This window comes from Mastacembelus armatus, chromosome 5, assembly GCF_900324485.2.
Source record: "Mastacembelus armatus chromosome 5, fMasArm1.2, whole genome shotgun sequence".
NCBI lineage: Eukaryota > Metazoa > Chordata > Actinopteri > Synbranchiformes > Mastacembelidae > Mastacembelus > Mastacembelus armatus.
The window spans coordinates 18836169-18859371 of record NC_046637.1 but is presented as its reverse complement, the minus strand read 5'-3'; the positions used below and the strand labels follow the sequence as shown (position 1 = coordinate 18859371).

The following is a 23203-nucleotide window of genomic DNA, read 5'->3' as shown; positions in this document are numbered from 1 at the left end:
CTTCAGTAGCTTCCTCCGCTTAGCCTTTTGACTCCTTCACTTCAGGAATATCATCTGAAAAAAAGCAGCACATTAACGGTAAGCTGGCAGTACAGATGAACACCTCAAATATTGGAATCAATAATTCTGCATGTTGTTGCAATATTTTGAAATACCTCAAACTTAAACACTTCGATATTCAAAATGACCAGGTAGCTACATGAGGTAAACACATTCTTCTATGAGATCCATAGTGCAAGTATATAATATGGTTTTCCTGCTTCCAACATCAATGGCCATCTCCTTCCATAGTTCCTTTTCAATGGCCGTATAGATTTGTTTTTTGTGGTGTTTGAGGTAACATAGTTTGACATTCAAAATGAGGCTTATTTTTGGAAAAAGGGAATTTCTTTTCTGTTTGCTTTTGATTTTCTCTGTCATTCTTGTTTTTCCTCCACCTCTCTTCCTCCTCCCTTTCCTGTCGCTCTCTCTCCTCTTGCTCCTGTTGCCTTCTTTCATCCCAATCCTGCAATTTTATGTCTTCTCTCTTTCTTTGCTTAATCCTCCTTTTCTTTTCTATCCTCTTTTGTCTTTCCTTCTCTTCTTCCTCCTGTCCTTCTTCCTCCATTCTTTCCAGTCTTTCTTTTTCAGTCCTCTTCAGTCCTCTTCAGTCCTCCTCTTTTCTCACTTGTCTTTTCAGTATTCTGAAATTAATTAATAACTTAAGTAAAATAGCAATGGACGCAACAGTGAAATCAACTTGGCCTAATGATGCACCCTCCTCTCAGGTTTTTTCATGGTGCTTTTGATTAGATTATGTCGCTGCACATATTTAGGTTTGCATAGGCTCGATGTTGAGAATTCAATACAAAGCTTGGGTCGTACACAACGCATCAGAAGCTACTGTGAATTCTAAGGACTAATGCATCCACCCTTTACACTTAACAAAGACATTTCGAGTGCAATGAGTGAATTTGACACATCGGTATGATCATCATTACTGATCAACACTTGCTGTCATAGGCAATGATATTTCACCTCTACCAAACAGACAAAACCCAAGCTCTAGTGTAATAACATAACAGTTACTGTATTATAAACTCATAACTGAAAAATGAATCAGAATTGTATTCATTGACAATTTTGGACACAAGGAATTGGACTCTGGTACATTGGCTTTTATGTGCTCGTATATAAATATGTACATGAATGAAAAAGAAAAAATAAGAATTAAATTAAATACAAGTAGTAGAAATAAAAATAGAAATAGAGATAGTAAGTGTAGAGTGTAGAAGAGTCTCAAGGTGACTGTGTTTATTTACTATATATAGAGTTTGTGATTTTACAATTACACTAATTTACAGTTAGACAAATATTGCACTGGGGGTTGCGTACTGTAACTGATTAACTGATTAGTTGTTCATAAGTGTGATGGCAGAGAGAAAGTCACTAGTCCCTGTGACTAGTTGTTCTGGTGTACAATGTTCTGTAGCGCCATCCACAGGGGAACAGTCCAAAGAGTTTGTGACCAGGATGTGAGAGGTCTGCAGAAATCTTCTCAGCCCTCCTCTTGACCTGTGAGGTGTACAGGACTTTGATGGAGGGCAGGTTGGCAATGATGATTATTTCTGCAGCTGAGAGATTGTGGATCCCAGAAACTTGAAGGTCTCCACTATTGATAAAATGCTGCTGAGCATGGTAAGGAGAGGAAGGGTAGGGGGGCTCATCCTGAAGTCAATCTCCAGGTTGTTGAGACCACACCACAGGGCCAGCTGTTCAACCTATTGTCTGTATGTATGACTTGTCACCATCTCGGATGAGACCAATAACTGTTGTGTCATCTGTGAACTTCAGGAGTTCAACAGAGGGGTCCCCTGAGGCACAGTCAGTGTTGTAGAGGGAGTAGAGCAGGGGGGAGAGCTAACATTTGTGGGGGTGTTAGGGTGGTGGTGGTGGTGGTGGTGGTGAGGTGGGGGGCTCCTGTGCCGATTGATTGGGTACTGGATGTGGTTCTCCCCAACCTCACCTGCTGCCTCCTGTCTGTCAGAAAGCTGATTATCCACTGACATGTGGAGGCTGGTACAGTGAGCTTGGACAATTTGGACTGGACGTCGGAGACGATGGTGTTACATACTGAGCTGAAGTCCACAAACAGGACCCATGCATAGGTCCCTGAGGAGTCCAGGCTGGTGGCCCAGCAGGGGGGACTGTGAGGTCATTAGGTGGTTCATCAGCAGTCTCTCAAAGGACTTAATGACCACAGATATCAGAGCAGCAGATCTGCAGTCATTCAGTCCACCGATGTATATTTTCAGCACTAGTTACTGTGCTAATTGTTTCTAACTAAGATTACTTTAGATGTATGAAATGTGCTGTCATGTGGCTGCTAATAATATTTTTCAAATAATAATAACAATATGTCTGTTGGTGAAATAAGATTCAGCTTCAGTCTGTATTCATATGTTATTTAGGTTAATTCACAGAGCTGTTTTATTCTGCTAATTTGCTGGTGGCAAGGAGCTAAAGTGTTGTAGCTATAATAATAGTTATCACAAAATCAAACATAAAATGAATGCCATAATCAGAGCTTTTACATAATAACAGTTTTCAATGAGGTTAGCTTATGGTAACTTACAACAAAGATACCCTGCTGTAAATGTTGACTTGCTCCAGCTATTTTGTTAACAGAATAAGACAAAAAAAAAAGCAATACAGTACATTTTCTAAACAAAAATAGTTAGCCATAATGCTAACCAGTTAACATAGATACATGTAGATACCACATGAGCTACTGCTGTTTCTTACCATATATATGAACACATGAATGTTATCTATAGCTTAATTACCTTGTTAGGCTAAGCAGATTTAAGTTAATTTAAGTTAAAGTCCTTTAGTTAACCCTAAGAACCAATGTGGACTTGGGCTGCCTGGGAGCTCTTTGCCTATGTTGGTGATCAGCCACTGGTTGCTATGTACCTAATATTATTTTTAATTAATTAATTAATTTTTAAAGTCTGCTCAGTATGATCAGTTTGGGTTGTAAATATGTTTTTTAGTTAACTGTTTTGTAAGCATGCCGAGGTAGAGGTGGTTGCTATGGACACAGTAGGCTATTATAAATTAATTCAATTATTCATATTCTTTCCCTCTCTCTGGTTTTACATGGTATAACCTATTAATAACCTACTAATAATTTTATTATTATACCTGTATGAGCACTTGTGCAAATAAATATAAAATAAATTAATACATTTTGGGGCTATAATATAGCCTCTATTAATCAGATAACATAGATAGATAGATAGATAGATAGATAGATAGATAGATAGATAGATAGATAGATAGATAGATAGATAGATAGATAGATAGATAGATAGATAGATAGATAGATAGATAGATAGATAGATAGATAGATTAGAATATATTAGAATAGATTAGAATTGTTATCAACAAACTTCTGAAGAACAGCATTTGTCACAGGCATATCAAACATTTGAGTGCTTGGGGGCAGGCTGACATATTGAAGGACAAACAACACTGGGATATTCTGGTTGGCAGCAGTTTGCTTTGAATGAACACAAAAAGTTTGCAGCTATGAGGATCAGACATGACTCTCAACAGCAGTAACTGCCCTGACAAGATGGGGGAGGAGAAGCTCCACAGTTCCTCCAGAGAGTCATCCAGGGTGATCTGCCTCCAGGTGCTGCCTTCGTATCTGCTGGCTGGGCTGGGCATGGTGACGGCTGGTATGCTGCTGGACCACGTACAGGTCAGTGATACACTGGACAGTGTTGCAACCAACACATAGGCAGCTCTCTGAGACCACTATGGAAGATATGCAGATCAGGCAACAATCAGACTTGTTTGATTATTTTCTTAACATCAAACTAAAAACAGCTTATAATATCACAGATTTTGATCAGGTAATTATCCTGTTTGGAGTCCCAGCAGGATAATCACAGCTGTCTGTCTATCTAAGGCGTACTGCCTCTCCATGCCTCTCTGAGGTGAAGAACCTGAACTGTGAACTAGTGGTGGAGTGGGTTTGGGGGTCACAGTGACCTGTGGGTCTATAAAGTGACCCTGCCCCATGGGAACAAATAAACAGGTCTTGGCAATTAGGTACAGCTACACATGTATGTAGTGTAGTGTGCAACCCTGCCACCCAAAAAGAAACAAGGCCACAGGGCAAACATAAAAATAGGCAGAATATGTGTTTATAAATTTAAGCACACTAAATAAAAATAGGTAGTTAACTTTATGTCAAAATGTATCATTAAGTTCTAACATTTTATATTTCATATAAATCAGTTGCCTCACTAGTGCACACTATTGAAGATTCTGCCCTAGAAACTTTGAGTCATGGCACTCCTCCTCCTGTCTTTCTATTTCCTTTCTGGCTGCCATTTTAAACATGACAAAACATGATCTTCAAGAAGAGGAAAAGAGGATTTGACCTTTCTAGTTATTTAAACACTGTCAACCAGTCACTACCATATGTATAGCAGCTGTACAGTTCAGTACAGGCAGCAGTCAGGAGGGGGAGCTGCAGAGAGCGGAGTGCCCATACCAAGTCATGTCTCAAGGACACTTTTTAGCTGAGTCACTGTCAGTGTGTGTATGTGTGAGCATGGTCTTTACTAAGCAATCTAACATGTATTGGCATTATATACAGTAAAATGATCAGGGGGGAAGGTGCATGAACTTATTTCATTTGCCAGACCTTGGCAAATATTTATGTAATGTTGAATAGCAAAAGACACAAGAATGACAGAATGAACTCGGACAGATCACTGGATGACAGTGGCAGGCTGTGTGTTTCCTCTAATGAAGGAGGATAAAGTGCATCCTTTCCAGGCAGCAGCAGCACCGCGTGTTGGTGACAGGTACAGCACCTGCTGCTGCTCAGAGTGCGTCACCGACTTACAGTGAGGGCATTGAAGTGCAGGGAAAGGAGGAGCTGTTGAAGAGGGGGAGGGCACAACCGCAGTATCCTCTGAACAGACCCGAAACAAAACCAAGAAGAAAAGGAGGACTGAAGAAAGAACAGCGCTGATGCCGTCTGGTCACCTTGCTTATACACAGACATTTGCAGCATCATCATCACTCACTCATACACACAGTCTTGTCTTATCTCTCCCACCACCATAGAGTTCTGTCACGACTCCTTGCCTGGAATCAGAGGAAAACTCCAGCAGTGAGATCACAGTCTTCAGACAGGCTACCTGTGCCCCACTGTCCATCTGTGGCCCTTCACACAGCTTGCAGGCTGGACGGACATCCCAGTGTCCCCTTGATCAAAATGAAGAAGGGGCTCCCGCGTGGTCATTCTCACACAGTACATCAGTACAGTGGAGAGGAGAAAGACAGGGAAGTGTGGAGAGAGAAGGGGGAGAAGGATCAACAGCACAAGAGGGCTGAGAAGAAGCTGCTGGCTTTCTGGATGTCCTTGTCCCACAGGACATGGACCTTCTTCAGGCCCAGGGACAGACCTGGCTTCCAGCGCTCCACCTCTGCTGCTCGACTTCTGAAGAGTGAGGCATGAGGAGGCAAAGAGTGTCTGTGTGTGTGTGTGTGTGTGTTTGTGTGGTGAGTGCATGTGTGTGGGCTGTCAGTAGCAGAGTGTCAGGAGAGGCCTCACAGACATGGAGTCAAGTGAACCTCTCTGTGTGTGTTTCTGTGTGTGTCTTCATATGTGTGTGTGATCTATTCAAGTGGATGAAAGCAGCTTCCTCCGCCTAGTCCACCATTTGTAAAAGTACTTTGTGTCGTTGCCCTGTCAGTGTGGGAGTGATGGGTGAAGGCAAAACAAGCTTGTTAAATCCTTCATGTTTTTTTTTTGCAAAACTACTTTAAAAATAAGTATTTACAGTAAAAAACTATCGTCTGACCTTTGAAGGCACCTAGAGGAAGTTGAAGACTTGGGAACAATCAAAAAAGGAAATCTTCTCTGCCTGCTTAGTTTTCCTTCATCAAAAATTGACCATTACATCCTTCACAAATCAGACTGACTGATTCAACACAAAGCTTGGGAGAAGATATTAGTGACAGAAGAAACTTTTCCTTCCTACAAATACTTTGTGGGTAGGGATGGGTTAACAGGCATCAGCCATGGTGGTGACCCATCTGTCTCTGGAGCTGTGTTTCCAGAGGAAGAAGCTAAGGGGCTTCACATGCAAACTAACCCGCTTGGCTCATGGCTTCCTGCCAGAAAGCTCGTGGATCATCGCAGCCCAGGTCCTGCTGCCATACCTGGTGTCCGGCCTGGGCATGATGGCAGCTGGGATTGTCATGGATGTAGTGCAAGTATGGAAAAAGTACACTAAACTGTGTCTTTATATGAGTCTACTGATATTAGATTCCTGTTAAACTCAGTTCTTGTTAGCATTAAGACTATATGTTAGAAAGCTATATTTGATTTTAAACACATAAATATACGACAGGCGAAGCTTGACAATGTTTCATGACTTTTCAAGATCATCACTGCTTTTTACAGGCTCACTGTTTCATGTACCCTTGACATAGACTAGTGGTGAGTTACTGTGAGGCCAAGAGAGCCACGCAAAGGATCAATCTGATGATTATGTGATGAATCTGTTGTTATGAAATAATTGAGAAAAGCAAAACAAATCCTTGGCAAAACAATCTTTTAATCAATTTTTGGGTATAAACTATACCAACGAAGAATTATATATGTGAAAGGCTACCTGGCATTTTCTTATGTACAGAAGATACTGTATGACTTAGATTGTACCTGCAGAGCAAGTGGTTGAAGTGACGCAGGCAGCAGTGTCAGACAGAAGAAATCCAGCTGTGTACTCTTCCTGTTTATCCTATTGTAAATGTCTCAGCAGTGGCATAGTGTGAGTCATGCAGCACTTAGACACATATCAAATCCATCAGCACACCCTGGTCAAACAGTTCAGAATCTCTGAATCCTCTGCTGCATGTGAGAGGTAGTGAAAAGCTTATCTGTCCGAGAGGTGATGATAGAACAAACTTCATTTCTGATTGACAAATGTTGTGAAGGTGGATTGTGTTGTGTTTCAACAATGAAGCTGAAAATTATGTGAGAATAATAAACTCTGACCTCTTTTTTTTTTTTGTAATTTCTATAAACCCATCATTAGGCCCTACTGTTTATTTGTCCACTTAGGGCACCACAAAGATGTTGTGATCAGAATTGTTCTAAGATGACAATAGATTATTGACTTGTGTCCACTGGATATGCATAAGATCATATTTATCTCCTCTTACCTCTGTTTTTGGTCTTTACCAACAAATATTCCTGTTCCTTCTAAATATGTATGCTAAATGCAAGTGACCCCTTTCAATCAATAATAGTCAATTTAAAATGAAAGTACCACATTTCAATAGCAGCCATTTTGTCCAGTTAAAACATCAATCTGTTTGTTGTGCATTTTCATTCTACTGTACTGTATTTTAAAAGTTGGTCATATATAACAAGTTCACTGTTAAATGTGCAGTAAAAAGACTCCTGTGTTTTTCAGCACTGGGAAGTGTTCAAGGAGATCTCAGAGGTGTTTATCTTGGTGCCAGCTCTGGTGGGGCTTAAGGGGAATCTGGAGATGACATTGGCATCCAGGCTGTCAACAGCAGTAAGTGGAAACAGCCACACATCCTGAAAACACGTACATGGTAAAAGATGTAAACAACTTTCCATGCACATGTCTCAAAATATAATAATATAGAAACATTTATTTTTAATAATAAATAGTTGTAGTAATAGTATGCGTGGCACTATCCACACATTTGATACCAATGAACAGTTGGTTCATTATGTACATTAAATTAAGTAGATACAATACCCCTTAATAGTGCTTCCTGTGTATTTTTATATTTGTGTCTTTTTCTTGTTTTGTGTGTAATGCAACTTCATCAACGTATATGACTTTCACTCAGAAAAATTTGAGTGCTTTTTTCTTATACTGTTGACAAGTCAAAACATTTGTCAGGTCAATTCTGACATTCATTTACACAGGCAATTAGAGAGGATTTCTAAAAAAAAAAATTGTTTTGACGTTTCAGTTTTCACACTGGCAGTTATGAGCAATATAAAACAAGTCAAAAAATTCAATGTGAATGAAAAATGTAATAAAATAATCTTATTTGATCTACAGGCCAACACTGGGCTGATGGATGAAGCTCGGCAGCAGTGGAGATTAGTGTTCTGTAATCTGGCTCTCATTCAGGTGACACACTGCTCCACTGAACCCTTTCCAGTCTATTACTAACACACTACATCACTGAGCTGTCTTTGCTGGCTTCAAGGCAATTCATTTCCACTCAAAAAACTGTCACATTCAAAACACCTCACTAATGCATCTTAGCCTATTTAATACAAACGACAACAGTTGGAGATGGTTTCCAAAATTTAAATAAGATACTAGGGCATCAAATTCAAAAACTGGACTCTTTGTTATGCTGCCTTCCTACACACCCTACAACACATATAGGCAACACTAAAATTAATATTAATGCACATTATTTGTGTACATCAAGAACTGCTAACCATGCCAATATGTGACACTTCAATTCTTTAGATATCCTGTTAACATAAATTATTCATTTGCATCATACTGGTGGGAAAAAAAAGGAAACAAAAACAATGAAAAAGCATGTATACTTCATGTATCAGATTACACTGTGCAATAGTCAAATCTGACTCAGTTGTGGCTTGCTGCATTTTTATGTGCTTTTTTTATTTTCTATGCAATTTTATTTTTATCAAACACAGAAACTGATAGCATATATATATATATATATATATATATGCTATATATATATATATATATATAAGAAGAAGAAAAAGAAGTACTTTATTAATCCCCAAGGGGAAATTAAATAAATATAGTACAATATAGTATAATATATAATATAATATATAAAATATAGTATAATAAATATATATATATATATATATATATATATAGATATAGATATAGATATAGATATAGATATATAACAGGTAGATGGATAAACAATGTGGATAGAGACATAGATTGCATAGTAAATACCACTTTACACTATCCTCCATCCCCAGGTCCAAGCCACGGTTGTGGGCTTCCTGGCAGCAGTTGCAGCAGTGGGTCTTGGGGGTCTGACGCGGGGGAGGGTGGATTTTATCCAGGCTGCTGTCCTGTGTGCCAGCAGCGTCACCACTGCTTTCATCGCCGCGCTGTCTCTAGGTCAGGCAAATGCACAAACCGCTGTAAAAAAGTGAATGGCTATAACATGGAGAACAGCAGGATTAATGAGCTTGTTGTTTAACTTCATCTTGTGCTTTGTCAGGTCTGGTGATGGTGGCTGTGATCATTGGCTCGAGGAAAGTAGGCATCAACCCAGATAATGTGGCCACACCCATCGCTGCCAGTCTTGGAGACCTCATCACTCTGTCTTTGCTCGCTGGAGTCAGCAGCCTCTTCTACTGTTACAGAGGTCAGAGGTCATAGACATCAGGAAGGCACATGTCTCTATCATGACACTAAGAAGTATTTCATCCAGGAGAGGGCGACAAAGTCTAACTCTGATTCTGACAAAAGACTGCTGTCAGACAGTATCATTCTAATCATGCTCTAAAACCTATATTTCTTATCTACTCTTTGTCCCTTTTACCAAAAAAACAAAAGCAATTTCTTTTGAAACACTGATTTCTGTAATAAATGAAGAGTGTAATCAAAACCTTTTCACAGATCAATTCTATGCCATGTTGCTGTCTAGACATGTGGTACCTGCCTCCTATGGTGTGTGGCTTCTTCCTGCTCCTCATCCCAGCATGGGTTGTTATTGCACGTCGCTCTCCACCAATCAGAGAGGTCCTAAAGTCAGGCTGGCAACCAGTCATTCTGGCCATGTCCATCAGCAGGTGAGCCAACACAGGACACTTTAAGGTCAGATGGCACTTTACAATCCTCTGTTACTTTGATCAGAAGTGTTTTGTCCTAAAATCTATGTCTATTTCATTTCATCTGCAAAGTTAGTAAATTTGAGTAGCTCCAGTACTTAACACAGGTGTCTCACTCTGACTCATGAACTGTATGTTGGCTTCTTCCCAGTGTTGGTGGCCTGATACTGGATAAGACAGTAAGCAATCCAAACTTTGAGGGCATGGCAGTGTTCACTCCACTCATCAATGGTGAGTAGAAGATGAACTTCATCAATATGTAAAAACTGAATAAATGTTGAATAAATATCAGACTACAGTGTAATTTAAGTAGATATAAGGACATTTTAACCAGTATAATATAAACCAATGTTACATTGTGTTTTAAAGTGCTTATTAAACCTTATTATAGCATTTGTAGGTGGCTGTTTATAAAATTGTTCAAAACTAATGAAGTCATTTTCATTTTGAAAGTTGATCTTTTAAATTATAGCTCAACAATTTCTAGTTTAGAATCCACTTACTATATTTCTTTGAGGCCTTTCAGGTATATTGTGTGGTTTTCATCAACTTTTATTTTTACAGCTGAAAAACGTGTATAAAATATCCATCCATCCATTTTCTATACCCGCTTATTCCTTAACCAGGGCCACAGGGATCTGCTGGAGCCTATCCCAGCTCTCTTTGGGTGGAAGGCAGGGGTACACCCTGGACAGGTCACCAGTCCATCGCAGGGCCACATAGAGACACACAAAGACAAACAACCACACACTCACACTCACTCCTATGGGCAATTTAGAGTCACCAGTTAACTTAACATACATGTTTTTGGACTGTGGGAGGAAACCGGAGTACGCGGAGTAAACCCACGCAAGCACAGGGAGAACATGCAAACTCCACACAGAAAGGCCGGATTGTGTATAAAATATAAAAATATGGGTAGTTATTATTTATCTATTAACTTTATACACAGTGCAGTAAAAAACTACCAGGTACTACTACTAATTCTGTGTGAGCTGAGTGTGTGTGTTTGGGCTTGTTGTCATAATGCAGAATGAATTTGGAACCAATCAGTCATCTTGCTGAAGATACAATGTGATGCATAAACATGTACATACAGATGTACATACAGAAAACATATACAGAAAACTGTTTAAAAGAAAGGTTTGAAAATTGCACAATTTGAAATTCACAAAAAAAGATTAATTCATACCACATGATTTCACATAGGAAGTTTTCAAAGTGTATATTTCAGTGCTATAAATTCAGTGGTATTTAGAGTTCAGCATTAAATATTATATAATAATATTCTATAAATTGTCAATAAAAATATGATACCTATATAAAATATGATATATTCATATTAATTAAGGCAGCATACAATTTATCTGAAGTAACAAATTAATAAGTAAATCATCTGTATACTGAAAATGAATTTTAGTAGGACTGTGTGTTGTTCAGGGCTTAGCTGACACTTTCCCAGACAGCATCAGCATTTTAGAAGCCTCAGTTACAATAACAGCTTCTATTACTTCTACCTAAAATAGATGCTATCATGGTTAATTAATACCCCTTTAACTGAAGCTGAAACAACTACTGGGATTTCTTCCACCTTCTCTAAGCAAAAACTGAACACTTTTTCAGAGCTGGCATTCCATATTATGTTACAACAGTCCTATTTGTTGAATAATGATATTTAAGCTTCACATCAGCTTGAGTGTTATCAATTAAAAAGCCTTGGGTCAGCAATGCTGAAATTGCTTGTGCAAACTGTTGGAGCATACAAATGCTTAGCACCTAAACCCATTATTTCTTGGTGTCTCCACACTGTGACAGTGAAGACTGATAAAAGCTGAGTTCCACTTCTAAAGGGCTTGGAATTTGAACTGTTTATCAATCATAAGGAATTAAAGTGCTGCTGAAGTTGAGCAGTCTCTTCCCTGTCAAAGGGACCTCAGGGTGCTCTATAGGACCAGGTCTTTACTGACTGAAAGTTGCTGCCCACAAACTGCATACTAAGTAGAGAGCAATAACAATGGTCTTTACATAAACCACAAGCCTGATCAGAATGCCAACTATGCATTCACGAGGTCTAATTTCCGCTGCACTCTGCCAGCCTCGGGGCTACCAAAGACCCCTGCATGTATTGCGATCCCAGTACAGGAAGAGCATTTGCATTCCAATTCAGAGCTCTTCTCTCCCTGCCCTGTTTACCAGAAACACTCTCCCTGTTTTGTCCAAATGATCCATGTGCTTCAAAGCGCCGCACGCCAAGAGGTTTTGTTCTGCTCCTAATAAAATCACCCTGAGGGGAGAGCAGTTACAGAGAATATAGCTTTTTCCAGAAATACAGTATATAGAAAAAAAAATCCCCGGGATCTTGTGTGTTAAGGATAGTTGCTGAGCAGTTTTCAAGCAAAATTACTGTTCGGATGGTAAACCATTTTCACCAGTTTGTTTGCTCCCATATCCTGAAGTGCCTGCTCAGTATCTTCTCAGACTCAAATATGAAAAGAGAACAATATCTGAACAACAGATGATGGTGATGTAGTTTGTCCAGTGTGAATCAACTATGGGAACACTGCACTGGACCTGATATCTAAATAACACTAGTGATATTAAAACACTATGACAACAGAGTACAGCCACAAAGATTTTGGATATGAAAACACTTTAAATGAAAAACATGCCTTTTGGCTTGGAACAACAAAACCACTCAGTTGAGTCTTCAAATGCAGTTGTACTTTTTATTCTTATTCCCTCATTTGATTAAATGTTTACCATGGAACTGATATGATAATACGGTGCAGCATTAAGTCTCTTTGTCCATACAGGTGTAGGGGGAAATCTGGTGGCCATCCAGGCCAGCAGAATGTCCACCTACCTCCACTGCTGGAGTGTTCCTGGAGCCCGTCCGTTTAAGATGAGCCTAACTTGTCCTGGACCCTGTGTCACCTTCTGCTCCTCAGGTCAGAGACACAAAAAATACATACATGATTAAACGGTGCATTACATGGGTGTAGCCCTTTAACAGAGATTAAGTCAAATATACAACTCATCAGCTATACCAAAGTCTGTCCTTGGTTCATAGGGTCTTCAACTACAGCATTGCAATTGATTTGAAAATAAAAGCATCTTATTCAAAATGTTACACTGTACCTGAACAGGGACTACCATATAACAACAACAAAAAAAAAAATGAATGTATCAGAAGTAAAACTGCAAATACACCTATGACTCATTCTCTATTTATCCAGATGTGAATTCCAAATCAGCCAGAGTCCTGGTCATCCTTGTAGTTCCAGGTCACCTCCTCTTTCTGTACAGCATTCACCTCCTCCAAGGAGGCCATACTGCCATGACACCCACCTTCATCATCTGCTACCTGTCTGCTGCTCTGCTTCAGGTCAAAATCTTTGTCTAATTGCCTTTTTGCTTTCAATCAATCTGTGATACTCACATTTGAAACATCCCAACTATTGTCATTATCCAGGTGGTGATTTTGCTCTACGTTGCCAGTCTGATGGTGCACTGGCTGTGGCGAAGGGGACTGGATCCTGACAATTTCTCCATCCCCTACCTCACAGCTCTGGGTGACCTGCTGGGGACTGGCTTCCTGGCTCTGAGCTTCAGACTGATTCTGATGGTCAGTCCATCTGAGACTGGAGTTTGATACAGACACATGGCTGCACACCCTGAATGTACTGTTTTCTATATGCAAATAGTTTAAATACACTCACTCAAAACTCACTGGATTTAAGAAGGAGGGGAGGTTAAAAAATATAGTAGGTGTGTATGCCATTATATCGATGTCTCAATACCGATGGCACTAAGGGACATTTTGAGAACAGAAAAATATTTTTTCAAGCACATAAATTTCAGAGTAGAATAATTTCATAATAATCAATAAATGTATTTATTTATTGATTATTTATTTTCATGTTTGCTATTATCTGTAGAAATAAGAATCTCTTTCTCATTTTTAGAGATTTCCTCTCTAATATACCTGCTTACTGTGTCCCTTCTTGCTATTGTCCAGGTTTTCCTGCCCACACTGACACAGTGTTACTGTGTGTTCAGACAGAAAGTGAAGTGAATATTAAAGGTATTGAATTGCAGCAAGGTAATGGTAACAAGAGTGGGTGCAAATTCACCGGGATGGTTTGAACTGATATAAAAATGCCTCTGCGCAAGTTGAAAACATTTAAATGAAATGTTGAAAAACTGAAATGAGGAGAAAAGAGAGAGTGTGACGGGAAGGAATTATGTCTTCTGAGATTTTTATAAAGTTTAGTAAAATTAGTAACCAGTATGGCTGTGGTGTATCTAATTCTCTGTACTTGCCTACTGCCATACTAACCAGCAATCACATTGGAGACAAAAGCCAAAATGAAATGACTTACTGCAAGATTTCAGTTGTTGAAGTTGTGGCACACTAACTATCAGGTTGAGTGAGTGCGCAGGCGAACTTGAGGAGAGATCAAGGAACTAAAATTACTACAATTTGAAAATGTAGTTTACTTTTTTCTGCTCAAAATGTTCCTATGGCACAAATATTAATAGTTGCCCCCTGTTTCCTGGCCCTTCACTGGTGTCGATGTCAATACAGCCCCAGCTCAACTCTGTAGAAACAACCTTTATCTAAAGTGGGTACAAGTGGTAATATTGTAGAACCGCTGCATTTTTTGCCATAATATAGCGGTTACATCTGTACACCTGTTGTCAGCTATTTAATGTTAGATGGCAAGTGATTGTATTAAGGCAATAATAACATATAACTGAGTGTATATTAATATATATCAGTTTGAGATCAGATTTTAATATTTATTTTCTGTAGGTTTGTGCCTTTATACCGTGATAAGCCTTCAGTTGTCTGATATGTTCCTATGAACTCTGAGTTTGGTGTTGGCAAATTTCTACTGGATGATATTTTATTTTTTGTGCAGCACAGTGCCACTGAAAATAGTTGCATTTAATTAGCTCTGTGTTGGTATGTGTTCCTGGTATTGGCAACACAGACACTTCTTTGTGCTATTTTTGTGTACTATTGTGTAATACTGAGCATGCATCTTTCTGTATTGGCCCTTTACACTTGTTTGATATGCACTTTCAGAAAGATGTTTGTCTTTATTGAAGTGGAAACAGCATCCAAAGAAGGCAATAATCCTATTTTCCCAGCGACATCAAGTTTGATTGACTTTGTAGTGCTATCATTTGTAAAAAAAACCTCTAGATCACGTCTTTGCAGTCCTGATTTGTCATTTGAATAAAAGACTTTAAGTCACAATTGCTGTATTCTCTACAGGAGTGTGTGAAGTATCAGGATTGTTGTCTTCAAAACTTCTAAACATCAATAACTCCAATATTCAAAGCATTAAATGAATTCTTGCTTAAATGCATTTATTTGAAAATTGTGAGAGATCCTAAATTTATATTTTGGTTTGGCCAACATTGCAGATTCAGGAAAAAGAAACACAATAAATAAAACATCTCCCTACAGTACAAAACATGAATAGTCACAGTTACAAATGTTGTCATTATCTGCTGGAGTAAAAATAAGGCCCATAATAAAAGGCACATGAGTTTGGACATTCACTGTTTAATTTATGGTCCAACAACAACTGAAGCAGCAGATGAGAAGTAAAATAAAATTAAACAATAAGGTGAATGGAATTTCACACATTCAGAATACTGACTGGTATGTCCACTGCCTTCATTAGGCAAAAACTTGCATTGGAAGGTCCTCTCCTGTTTCAGGTTCAACTTCAGATTGGAGTCACTTTATTTGTACCAAAGGTAGATTTGTTTTGCACTAAAGAGTCCTCATTTGTGTCCTCCTGTTTGTGTCCTCCTCTGTGTACACGGCTTGATGTTCTGTTGGTAAAAAATACGCTCTCATCCAATAAATGTTCATTATGTTTGTGGTACTTTTTTTTTTTTTTTTTTTTTTAAGCAGTACTTGCAGTGTCTGTAGTAAGGCCTTAAGAAAGAGAAACATCTCAACAACAAGCTGTTCTTTTCCAGGCTCCATCAGTTCAAGTGGTGTCCATGGATGAGTGATGTCCTAGCCTCATCTAAACTGGAGGTAGGCTGGTATGGAGTAGTTAAAGAGCAGGAAGTCCATACGATAGAGGTTGTAGAGCTTCTTCTGGTAAAAAGGGCTGATATTTTGGAAGAACTGGGCTGCCATATCACCTGTAGTCCTTGTGGACCCCTTAGACAAAGTGGGAAAGCTGACCTGGTCCTCCACCCCAGCCAGCTGCAGCACGTAGTGGGAGTCCTGCTCCAGTGTTTCGTATTTCCCTACTACGTCATAGTGGATGAGGCAAGGGTGGCACAGTGAGTGTACCCGCTCCCAGTGCTCATTGAAGGGCTCTTCTCTCTGGGTCGCTGGGTCCACAAGGTAATAAACAAACTCCTCAAAGGACACGTCATTTCCTTTCTCCAGAGCTTCTGGCTGTGGGTTCACCCTGTGCCGTCGGACTATTTTTGTGCCGTATCGTTTATGGAAAGCTGTGTTGTAGCTCCGTGTGAATTTGTTGCGGTACGCAGACACAAGTCGCTCGAAGGGCTCACGTACGAAAACAAATTTCAGGTAGGAGCGCAGGCGCTGGTTAATCTGGGAAGTGGAGTATTCCGACAGGGTGCGGAGGTTTCCAGGGATGTGGGCCTCGTTGGCTGGTATTGCCAGAGGGTCTCGAATTGACCCAGTGACGCCGGTCAGAACCATGAGTACCCGCTTCCAGTTCGTACAGGCCACTTTGGGCACGTAGCAGTACAGCAAGCCATGCTGGTCATCCACAATGATGTGCTTCAGGTCCTCAGGGATGAGGACTCTACGTTTACGGGTGTAGGAGTGACAGGCTTCCTCTAACAGCTCCCGTCTGCCCTGATGGATCGCCTGTACCGCTGATTCAGCCTAAAGTGAGAAGAAAGATAAGAATTAAGCAAGAAAAGCCATATCTTTGTAATAAAAGTGCCAGGTTACTATTGAATTTAAAGGCCTATTTTCAGGTTAGTTTAGGTCGATATTCACATTGTTTAATAACAGGAGAGACCAAGAAACTAAAATTACTACAATTTGAAAATGTAGTTTACTTTTTTCTGCTTAAAATGTTCCTAAGGCACAAATATTAATATTAAAAGTGGACACCACATGGTTCAAAACAGAAAGGATGGACTAAGGAAAGTGTGGACTTAATTTGCACTTTGCACCTCTATATTTGCCAGCTCACTGTGGTCAATAGTTGCCCCCTGTTTCCTGGCCCTTCGCTGGTGTCGATGTCAATACAGCCCCAGCTCAAAATAAAACTGTTACACAAACTGCCAGTAAACACCTGCGAACATAGCGAACCCAAGGCAGGATTAACATCAAATGACCTCCTTAAGAAGATTTTTAAATTCCAAGGAGCCATCTGAGATTTACTCTTAAAGAATTTATTGTTCTGTTAACACATTGGCTCTAAGAGAACCCTTTGTAAAAGACTCCCACTGGTCACAACCAGCCATACATGGTTAGGGTGTTATTCCTTTGGCGCCTAAACATGTGTTCCTAGACACGACCTGAAGCTTATGCTGTGACTTTTTGTTTCTAATTCTGCTTTTGTTGCTAAATATGTAAACTATGTAACCCAACCTGCCCAAAGCATTGTCAGTTGAGTATGACGGTTCGATGTAAACTGTTTCATTGTTTATCTGTTATTCATGCTTGTGTCTATTTCACATATCTAAGTTACTTCACTGACTTTTTTTTATTAAATTTTTATTATTATTATTAAATTATCTATTGCCGAAACCCGGGATCAGACCAGGGACCTTTAAATCTTCAGTCTAACGCTCTCCCAGCTGAGCTATTTCGGCACATGGAGGAGGAGTTTTATTGATTTTTAGGGGCAAAAGTCAGCAAGTCAATACTACGAAAGGATAACGCGAAAACCGGAGAGTTAAATAAGTATGGTCAGTGTGCAAAGGAAGGAACGCTTTATGTAGAAGGCTTGCGGTACAAGTTTTCAGCAGAAATATCTACGCAACAGGTATTGACGTGATTGAGACAGCACAACAACTGCTAACAGGAGGGAGTTTTCTGAACATAAATTACCTATTGCCGAAACCCGGGATCGACGAGGGACCTTTAGATCTTCAGTCTAACGCTCTCCCAGCTGAGCTATTTCAGCACACAGAGGGGGATTTTTATTGATTTTTAGGGGCAAAAGTCAGCATGTCAATACTATGGAAGGATAACGCAAAAACCGGAGAGTTAAATTAGGAACGTCAGTGTGCAAAGGAAGGAAAGCTTTATGTAGAACGCTTGTACACCGGAGAGTTAAATAAGGATGGTCAGTGTGCAAAGGAAGGAACACTTTATGTAGAAGGCTTGCAGTACAAGTTTTCAGCAGAAATATCTACGCAACAGGTATTGACGTGATTGAGACAGCACAACAACTGCTAACAGGAGGGAGTTTTCTGAACATAAATTACCTATTGCCGAAACCCGGGATCAGACCAGGGACCTTCAGATCTTCAGTCTAACGCTCTCCCAGCTGAGCTATTTCGGCACACGGGGGAGGATTTTTATTGATTTTTAGGGGCAAAAGTCAGCATGTCAATACTACGGAAGGATAACGCGAAAACCGGAGAGTTAAATTAAGAACGTCAGTGTCCAAAGGAAGGAACGCTTTATGTAGAAGGCTTGCGGTACAAGTTTTCAGCAGAAATATCTACGCAACAGGTATTGACGTGATTGAGACAGCACAACAACTGCTAACAGGAGGGAGTTTTCTGAACATAAATTACCTATTGCCGAAACCCGGGATCAGACCAGGGACCTTCAGATCTTCAGTCTAACGCTCTCCCAGCTGAGCTATTTCGGCACACGGGGGAGGATTTTTATTGATTTTTAGGGGCAAAAGTCAGCATGTCAATACTACGGAAGGATAACGCGAAAACCGGAGAGTTAAATTAGGAACGTCAGTGTCCAAAGGAAGGAACGCTTTATGTAGAAGGCTTGCGGTACAAGTTTTCAGCAGAAATATCTACGCAACAGGTATTGACGTGATTGAGACAGCACAACAACTGCTAACAGGAGGGAGTTTTCTGAACATAAATTACCTATTGCCGAAACCCGGGATCAGACCAGGGACCTTTAAATCTTCAGTCTAACGCTCTCCCAGCTGAGCTATGTCGGCACATGAGGGAGGATTTTTATTGATTTTTAGGGGCAAAAGTCAGCATGTCAATACTATGGAAGGATAACACGAAAACCGGAGAGGTAAATAAGGATGGTCAGTGTGCAAAGGAAGGAACGCTTTATGTAGAAGGCTTGCGGTACAAGTTTTCAGCAGAAATATCTACGCAAGTGGTATTGACGTGATTGAGACAGCACAACAACTGCTAACAGGAGGGAGTTTGCTGAACATAAATTACCTATTGCCGAAACCCGGGATCGAACCAGGGACCTTTAGATCTTCAGTCTAACGCTCTCCCAGCTGAGCTATTTCGGCACACGGAGGAGGATTTTTATTGATTTTTAGGGGCAAAAGTCAGCATGTCAATACTACGGAAGGATAACGCGAAAACCGGAGAGTTAAATTAGGAACGTCAGTGTCCAAAGGAAGGAACGCTTTATGTAGAAGGCTTGCGGTACAAGTTTTCAGCAGAAATATCTACGCAACAGGTACTGACGTGATTGAGACAGCACAACAACTGCTAACAGGAGGGAGTTTTCTGAACATAAATTACCTATTGCCGAAACCCGGGATCAGACCAGGGACCTTTAGATCTTCAGTCTAACGCTCTCCCAGCTGAGCTATGTCGGCACATGAGGGAGGATTTTTATTGATTTTTAGGGGCAAAAGTCAGCATGTCAATACTACGGAAGGATAACGCGAAAACCGGAGAGTTAAATTAGGAACGTCAGTGTGCAAAGGAAGGAACGCTTTATGTAGAAGGCTTGCGGTACAAGTTTTCAGCAGAAATATCTACGCAGCAGGTGTTGACGTGATTGAGACAGCACAACAACTGCTAACAGGAGGGAGTTTTCTGAACATAAATTACCTACTGCCGAAACCCGGGATCGAACCAGGGACCTTCAGATCTTCAGTCTAACGCTCTCCCAGCTGAGCTATTTCGGCACACAGGGGAGGATTTTTATTGATTTTTAGGGGCAAAAGTCAGCATGTCAATACTACCAAAGGATAACGCGAAAACCGGAGAGTTAAATTAGGAACGTCAGTGTCCAAAGGAAGGAACGCTTTATGTAGAAGGCTTGCGGTACAAGTTTTCAGCAGAAATATCTACGCAACAGGTATTGACGTGATTGAGACAGCACAACAACTGCTAACAGGAGGGAGTTTTCTGAATATAAATTACCTATTGTCGAAACCCGAGATCAGACTAGGGACCTTCAGATCTTCAGTCTAACGCTCTCCCAGCTGAGCTATTTCGGCACACGGAGGAGGATTTTTATTGATTTTTAGGGGCAAAAGTCAGCATGTCAATACTATGGAAGGATAACACGAAAACCGGAGAGTTAAATTAGGAACGTCAGTGTGCAAAGGAAGGAACGCTTTATGTAGAAGGCTTGCGGTACAAGTTTTCAGCAGAAATATCTACGCAACAGGTATTGACGTGATTGAGACAGCACAACAACTGCTAACAGGAGGGAGTTTTCTGAACATAAATTACCTATTGCCGAAACCCGGGATCAGACCAGGGACCTTCAGATCTTCAGTCTAACGCTCTCCCAGCTGAGCTATGTCGGCACATGAGGGAGGATTTTTATTGATTTTTAGGGGCAAAAGTCAGCATGTCAATACTATGGAAGGATAACACGAAAACCGGAGAGGTAAATACGGATGGTCAGTGTGCAAAGGAAGGAACGCTTTATGTAGAAGGCTTGCGGTACAAGTTTTCAGCAGAAATATCTACGCAAGTGGTATTGACGTGATTGAGACAGCACAACAACTGCTAACAGGAGGGAGTTTTCTGAACATAAATTACCTATTGCCGAAACCCGGGATCGAACCAGGGACCTTCAGATCTTCAGTCTAACGCTCTCCCAGCTGAGCTATTTCGGCACACGGGGGAGGATTTTTATTGATTTTTAGGGGCAAAAGTCAGCATGTCAATACTACGGAAGGATAACGCGAAAACCGGAGAGTTAAATTAGGAACGTCAGTGTCCAAAGGAAGGAACGCTTTATGTAGAAGGCTTGCGGTACAAGTTTTCAGCAGAAATATCTACGCAACAGGTATTGACGTGATTGAGACAGCACAACAACTGCTAACAGGAGGGAGTTTTCTGAACATAAATTACCTATTGCCGAAACCCGGGATCAGACCAGGGACCTTTAGATCTTCAGTCTAACGCTCTCCCAGCTGAGCTATGTCGGCACACGAGGGAGGATTTTTATTGATTTTTAGGGGCAAAAGTCAGCATGTCAATACTACGGAAGGATAACGCGAAAACCGGAGAGTTAAATTAGGAACGTCAGTGTGCAAAGGAAGGAACGCTTTATGTAGAAGGCTTGCAGTACAAGTTTTCAGCAGAAATATCTACGCAAGTGGTATTAACCTGATTGAGACAGAACAACAACTGCTAACAGCAGGGAGTTTTCTGAACATAAATTACCTATTGCCGAAACCCGGGATCGACGAGGGACCTTTAGATCTTCAGTCTAACGCTCTCCCAGCTGAGCTATTTCAGCACACAGAGGGGGATTTTTATTGATTTTGAGGGGCAAAAGTCAGCATGTCAATACTATGGAAGGATAACGCGAAAACCGGAGAGTTAAATTAGGAACGTCAGTGTGCAAATGAAGGAACGCTTTATGTAGAACGCTTGTACACCGGAGAGTTAAATAAGGATGGTCAGTGTGCAAAGGAAGGAACGCTTTATGTAGAAGGCTTGCGGTACAAGTTTTCAGCAGAAATATCTACGCAAGTGGTATTGACGTGATTGAGACAGCACAACAACTGCTAACAGGAGGGAGTTTTCTGAACATAAATTACCTATTGCCGAAACCCGGGATCGAACCAGGGACCTTTAGATCTTCAGTCTAACGCTCTCCCAGCTGAGCTATTTCGGCACACGGAGGAGGATTTTTATTGATTTTTAGGGGCAAAAGTCAGCATGTCAATACTACGGAAGGATAACGCGAAAACCGGAGAGTTAAATTAGGAACGTCAGTGTCCAAAGGAAGGAACGCTTTATGTAGAAGGCTTGCGGTACAAGTTTTCAGCAGAAATATCTACGCAACAGGTATTGACGTGATTGAGACAGCACAACAACTGCTAACAGGAGGGAGTTTTCTGAATATAAATTACCTATTGTCGAAACCCGGGATCAGACCAGGGACCTTTAGATTTTCAGTCTAACGCTCTCCCAGCTGAGCTATTTCCGCACACGGAGGAGGATTTTTATTGATTTTTAGGGGCAAAAGTCAGCATGTCAATACTATGGAAGGATAACACGAAAACCGGAGAGTTAAATTAGGAACGTCAGTGTGCAAAGGAAGGAACGCTTTATGTAGAACGCTTGTACACCGGAGAGTTAAATAAGGATGGTCAGTGTGCAAAGGAAGGAACGCTTTATGTAGAAGGCTTGCGGTACAAGTTTTCAGCAGAAATATCTACGCAAGTGGTATTGACGTGATTGAGACAGCACAACAACTGCTAACAGGAGGGAGTTTTCTGAACATAAATTACCTATTGCCGAAACCCGGGATCAGACCAGGGACCTTTAGATCTTCAGTCTAACGCTCTCCCAGCTGAGCTATTTCGGCACACTGGGGAGGATTTTTATTGATTTTGAGGGGCAAAAGTCAGCATGTCAATACTATGGAAGGATAACGCGAAAACCGGAGAGTTAAATTAGGAACGTCAGTGTGCAAATGAAGGAACGCTTTATGTAGAACGCTTGTACACCGGAGAGTTAAATAAGGATGGTCAGTGTGCAAAGGAAGGAACGCTTTATGTAGAAGGCTTGCGGTACAAGTTTTCAGCAGAAATATCTACGCAAGTGGTATTGACGTGATTGAGACAGCACAACAACTGCTAACAGGAGGGAGTTTTCTGAACATAAATTACCTATTGCCGAAACCCGGGATCGAACCAGGGACCTTTAGATCTTCAGTCTAACGCTCTCCCAGCTGAGCTATTTCGGCACACGGGGGAGGATTTTTATTGATTTTTAGGGGCAAAAGTCAGCATGTCAATACTACGGAAGGATAACGCGAAAACCGGAGAGTTAAATTAGGAACGTCAGTGTCCAAGGAAGGAACGCTTTATGTAGAAGGCTTGCGGTACAAGTTCAGCGCACTAT

The 23203-nt window shown here is 40.6% G+C and overlaps 2 protein-coding genes and 13 non-coding genes across 16 annotated transcripts in view; 1 reads left to right on the top strand and 14 right to left on the bottom strand.

Moving 5' to 3' along the window:
- Positions 1 to 3697: 3697 nt before the first annotated feature.
- Positions 3698 to 14080, top strand: LOC113130527 (solute carrier family 41 member 1-like). Of its 2 annotated transcripts, none has more exons than XM_026307241.1 (10): positions 3698 to 3748; positions 7491 to 7598; positions 8121 to 8192; positions 9044 to 9188; positions 9292 to 9438; positions 9721 to 9865; positions 10056 to 10135; positions 12718 to 12852; positions 13141 to 13289; positions 13377 to 14080. In XM_026307241.1, the coding sequence occupies exons 1-10, from the start codon at positions 3713 to 3715 to the stop codon at positions 13554 to 13556; spliced, it is 1197 nt and encodes a 398-aa protein (XP_026163026.1). In that variant the 5' UTR covers positions 3698 to 3712; the 3' UTR covers positions 13557 to 14080. The 2 variants fall into 2 exon arrangements, with proteins under 2 accessions (XP_026163026.1, XP_026163025.1); XM_026307240.1 differs by lacking the exon at positions 3698 to 3748 and adding an exon at positions 6091 to 6285.
- Positions 14081 to 15819: 1739 nt separating this feature from the next.
- Positions 15820 to 23203, bottom strand: part of LOC113130607 (carbohydrate sulfotransferase 11-like) — a 41539-nt gene continuing 34155 nt past the window's right edge. The window contains exon 3 of the mRNA XM_026307379.1: positions 15820 to 16802. Within this exon, the coding sequence (XP_026163164.1) occupies positions 15954 to 16802 (849 nt within the window). The 3' untranslated portion in view covers positions 15820 to 15953. The remainder of the gene's footprint in view (positions 16803 to 23203) is intronic.
- On the bottom strand, positions 17671 to 17743 carry trnaf-gaa (transfer RNA phenylalanine (anticodon GAA)). The gene has a single exon. It is a non-coding gene; the product is annotated as a tRNA-Phe (tRNA).
- Positions 18366 to 18438, bottom strand: trnaf-gaa (transfer RNA phenylalanine (anticodon GAA)). Its single transcript has one exon. It is a non-coding gene; the product is annotated as a tRNA-Phe (tRNA).
- On the bottom strand, positions 18681 to 18753 carry trnaf-gaa (transfer RNA phenylalanine (anticodon GAA)). The gene has a single exon. It is a non-coding gene; the product is annotated as a tRNA-Phe (tRNA).
- trnaf-gaa (transfer RNA phenylalanine (anticodon GAA)) lies at positions 18996 to 19068 on the bottom strand. Its single transcript has one exon. It is a non-coding gene; the product is annotated as a tRNA-Phe (tRNA).
- On the bottom strand, positions 19311 to 19383 carry trnaf-gaa (transfer RNA phenylalanine (anticodon GAA)). The gene has a single exon. It is a non-coding gene; the product is annotated as a tRNA-Phe (tRNA).
- On the bottom strand, positions 19626 to 19698 carry trnaf-gaa (transfer RNA phenylalanine (anticodon GAA)). Its single transcript has one exon. It is a non-coding gene; the product is annotated as a tRNA-Phe (tRNA).
- Positions 19941 to 20013, bottom strand: trnaf-gaa (transfer RNA phenylalanine (anticodon GAA)). Its single transcript has one exon. It is a non-coding gene; the product is annotated as a tRNA-Phe (tRNA).
- Positions 20571 to 20643, bottom strand: trnaf-gaa (transfer RNA phenylalanine (anticodon GAA)). Its single transcript has one exon. It is a non-coding gene; the product is annotated as a tRNA-Phe (tRNA).
- Positions 20886 to 20958, bottom strand: trnaf-gaa (transfer RNA phenylalanine (anticodon GAA)). The gene has a single exon. It is a non-coding gene; the product is annotated as a tRNA-Phe (tRNA).
- On the bottom strand, positions 21201 to 21273 carry trnaf-gaa (transfer RNA phenylalanine (anticodon GAA)). The gene has a single exon. It is a non-coding gene; the product is annotated as a tRNA-Phe (tRNA).
- On the bottom strand, positions 21896 to 21968 carry trnaf-gaa (transfer RNA phenylalanine (anticodon GAA)). Its single transcript has one exon. It is a non-coding gene; the product is annotated as a tRNA-Phe (tRNA).
- trnaf-gaa (transfer RNA phenylalanine (anticodon GAA)) lies at positions 22592 to 22664 on the bottom strand. The gene has a single exon. It is a non-coding gene; the product is annotated as a tRNA-Phe (tRNA).
- On the bottom strand, positions 22973 to 23045 carry trnaf-gaa (transfer RNA phenylalanine (anticodon GAA)). The gene has a single exon. It is a non-coding gene; the product is annotated as a tRNA-Phe (tRNA).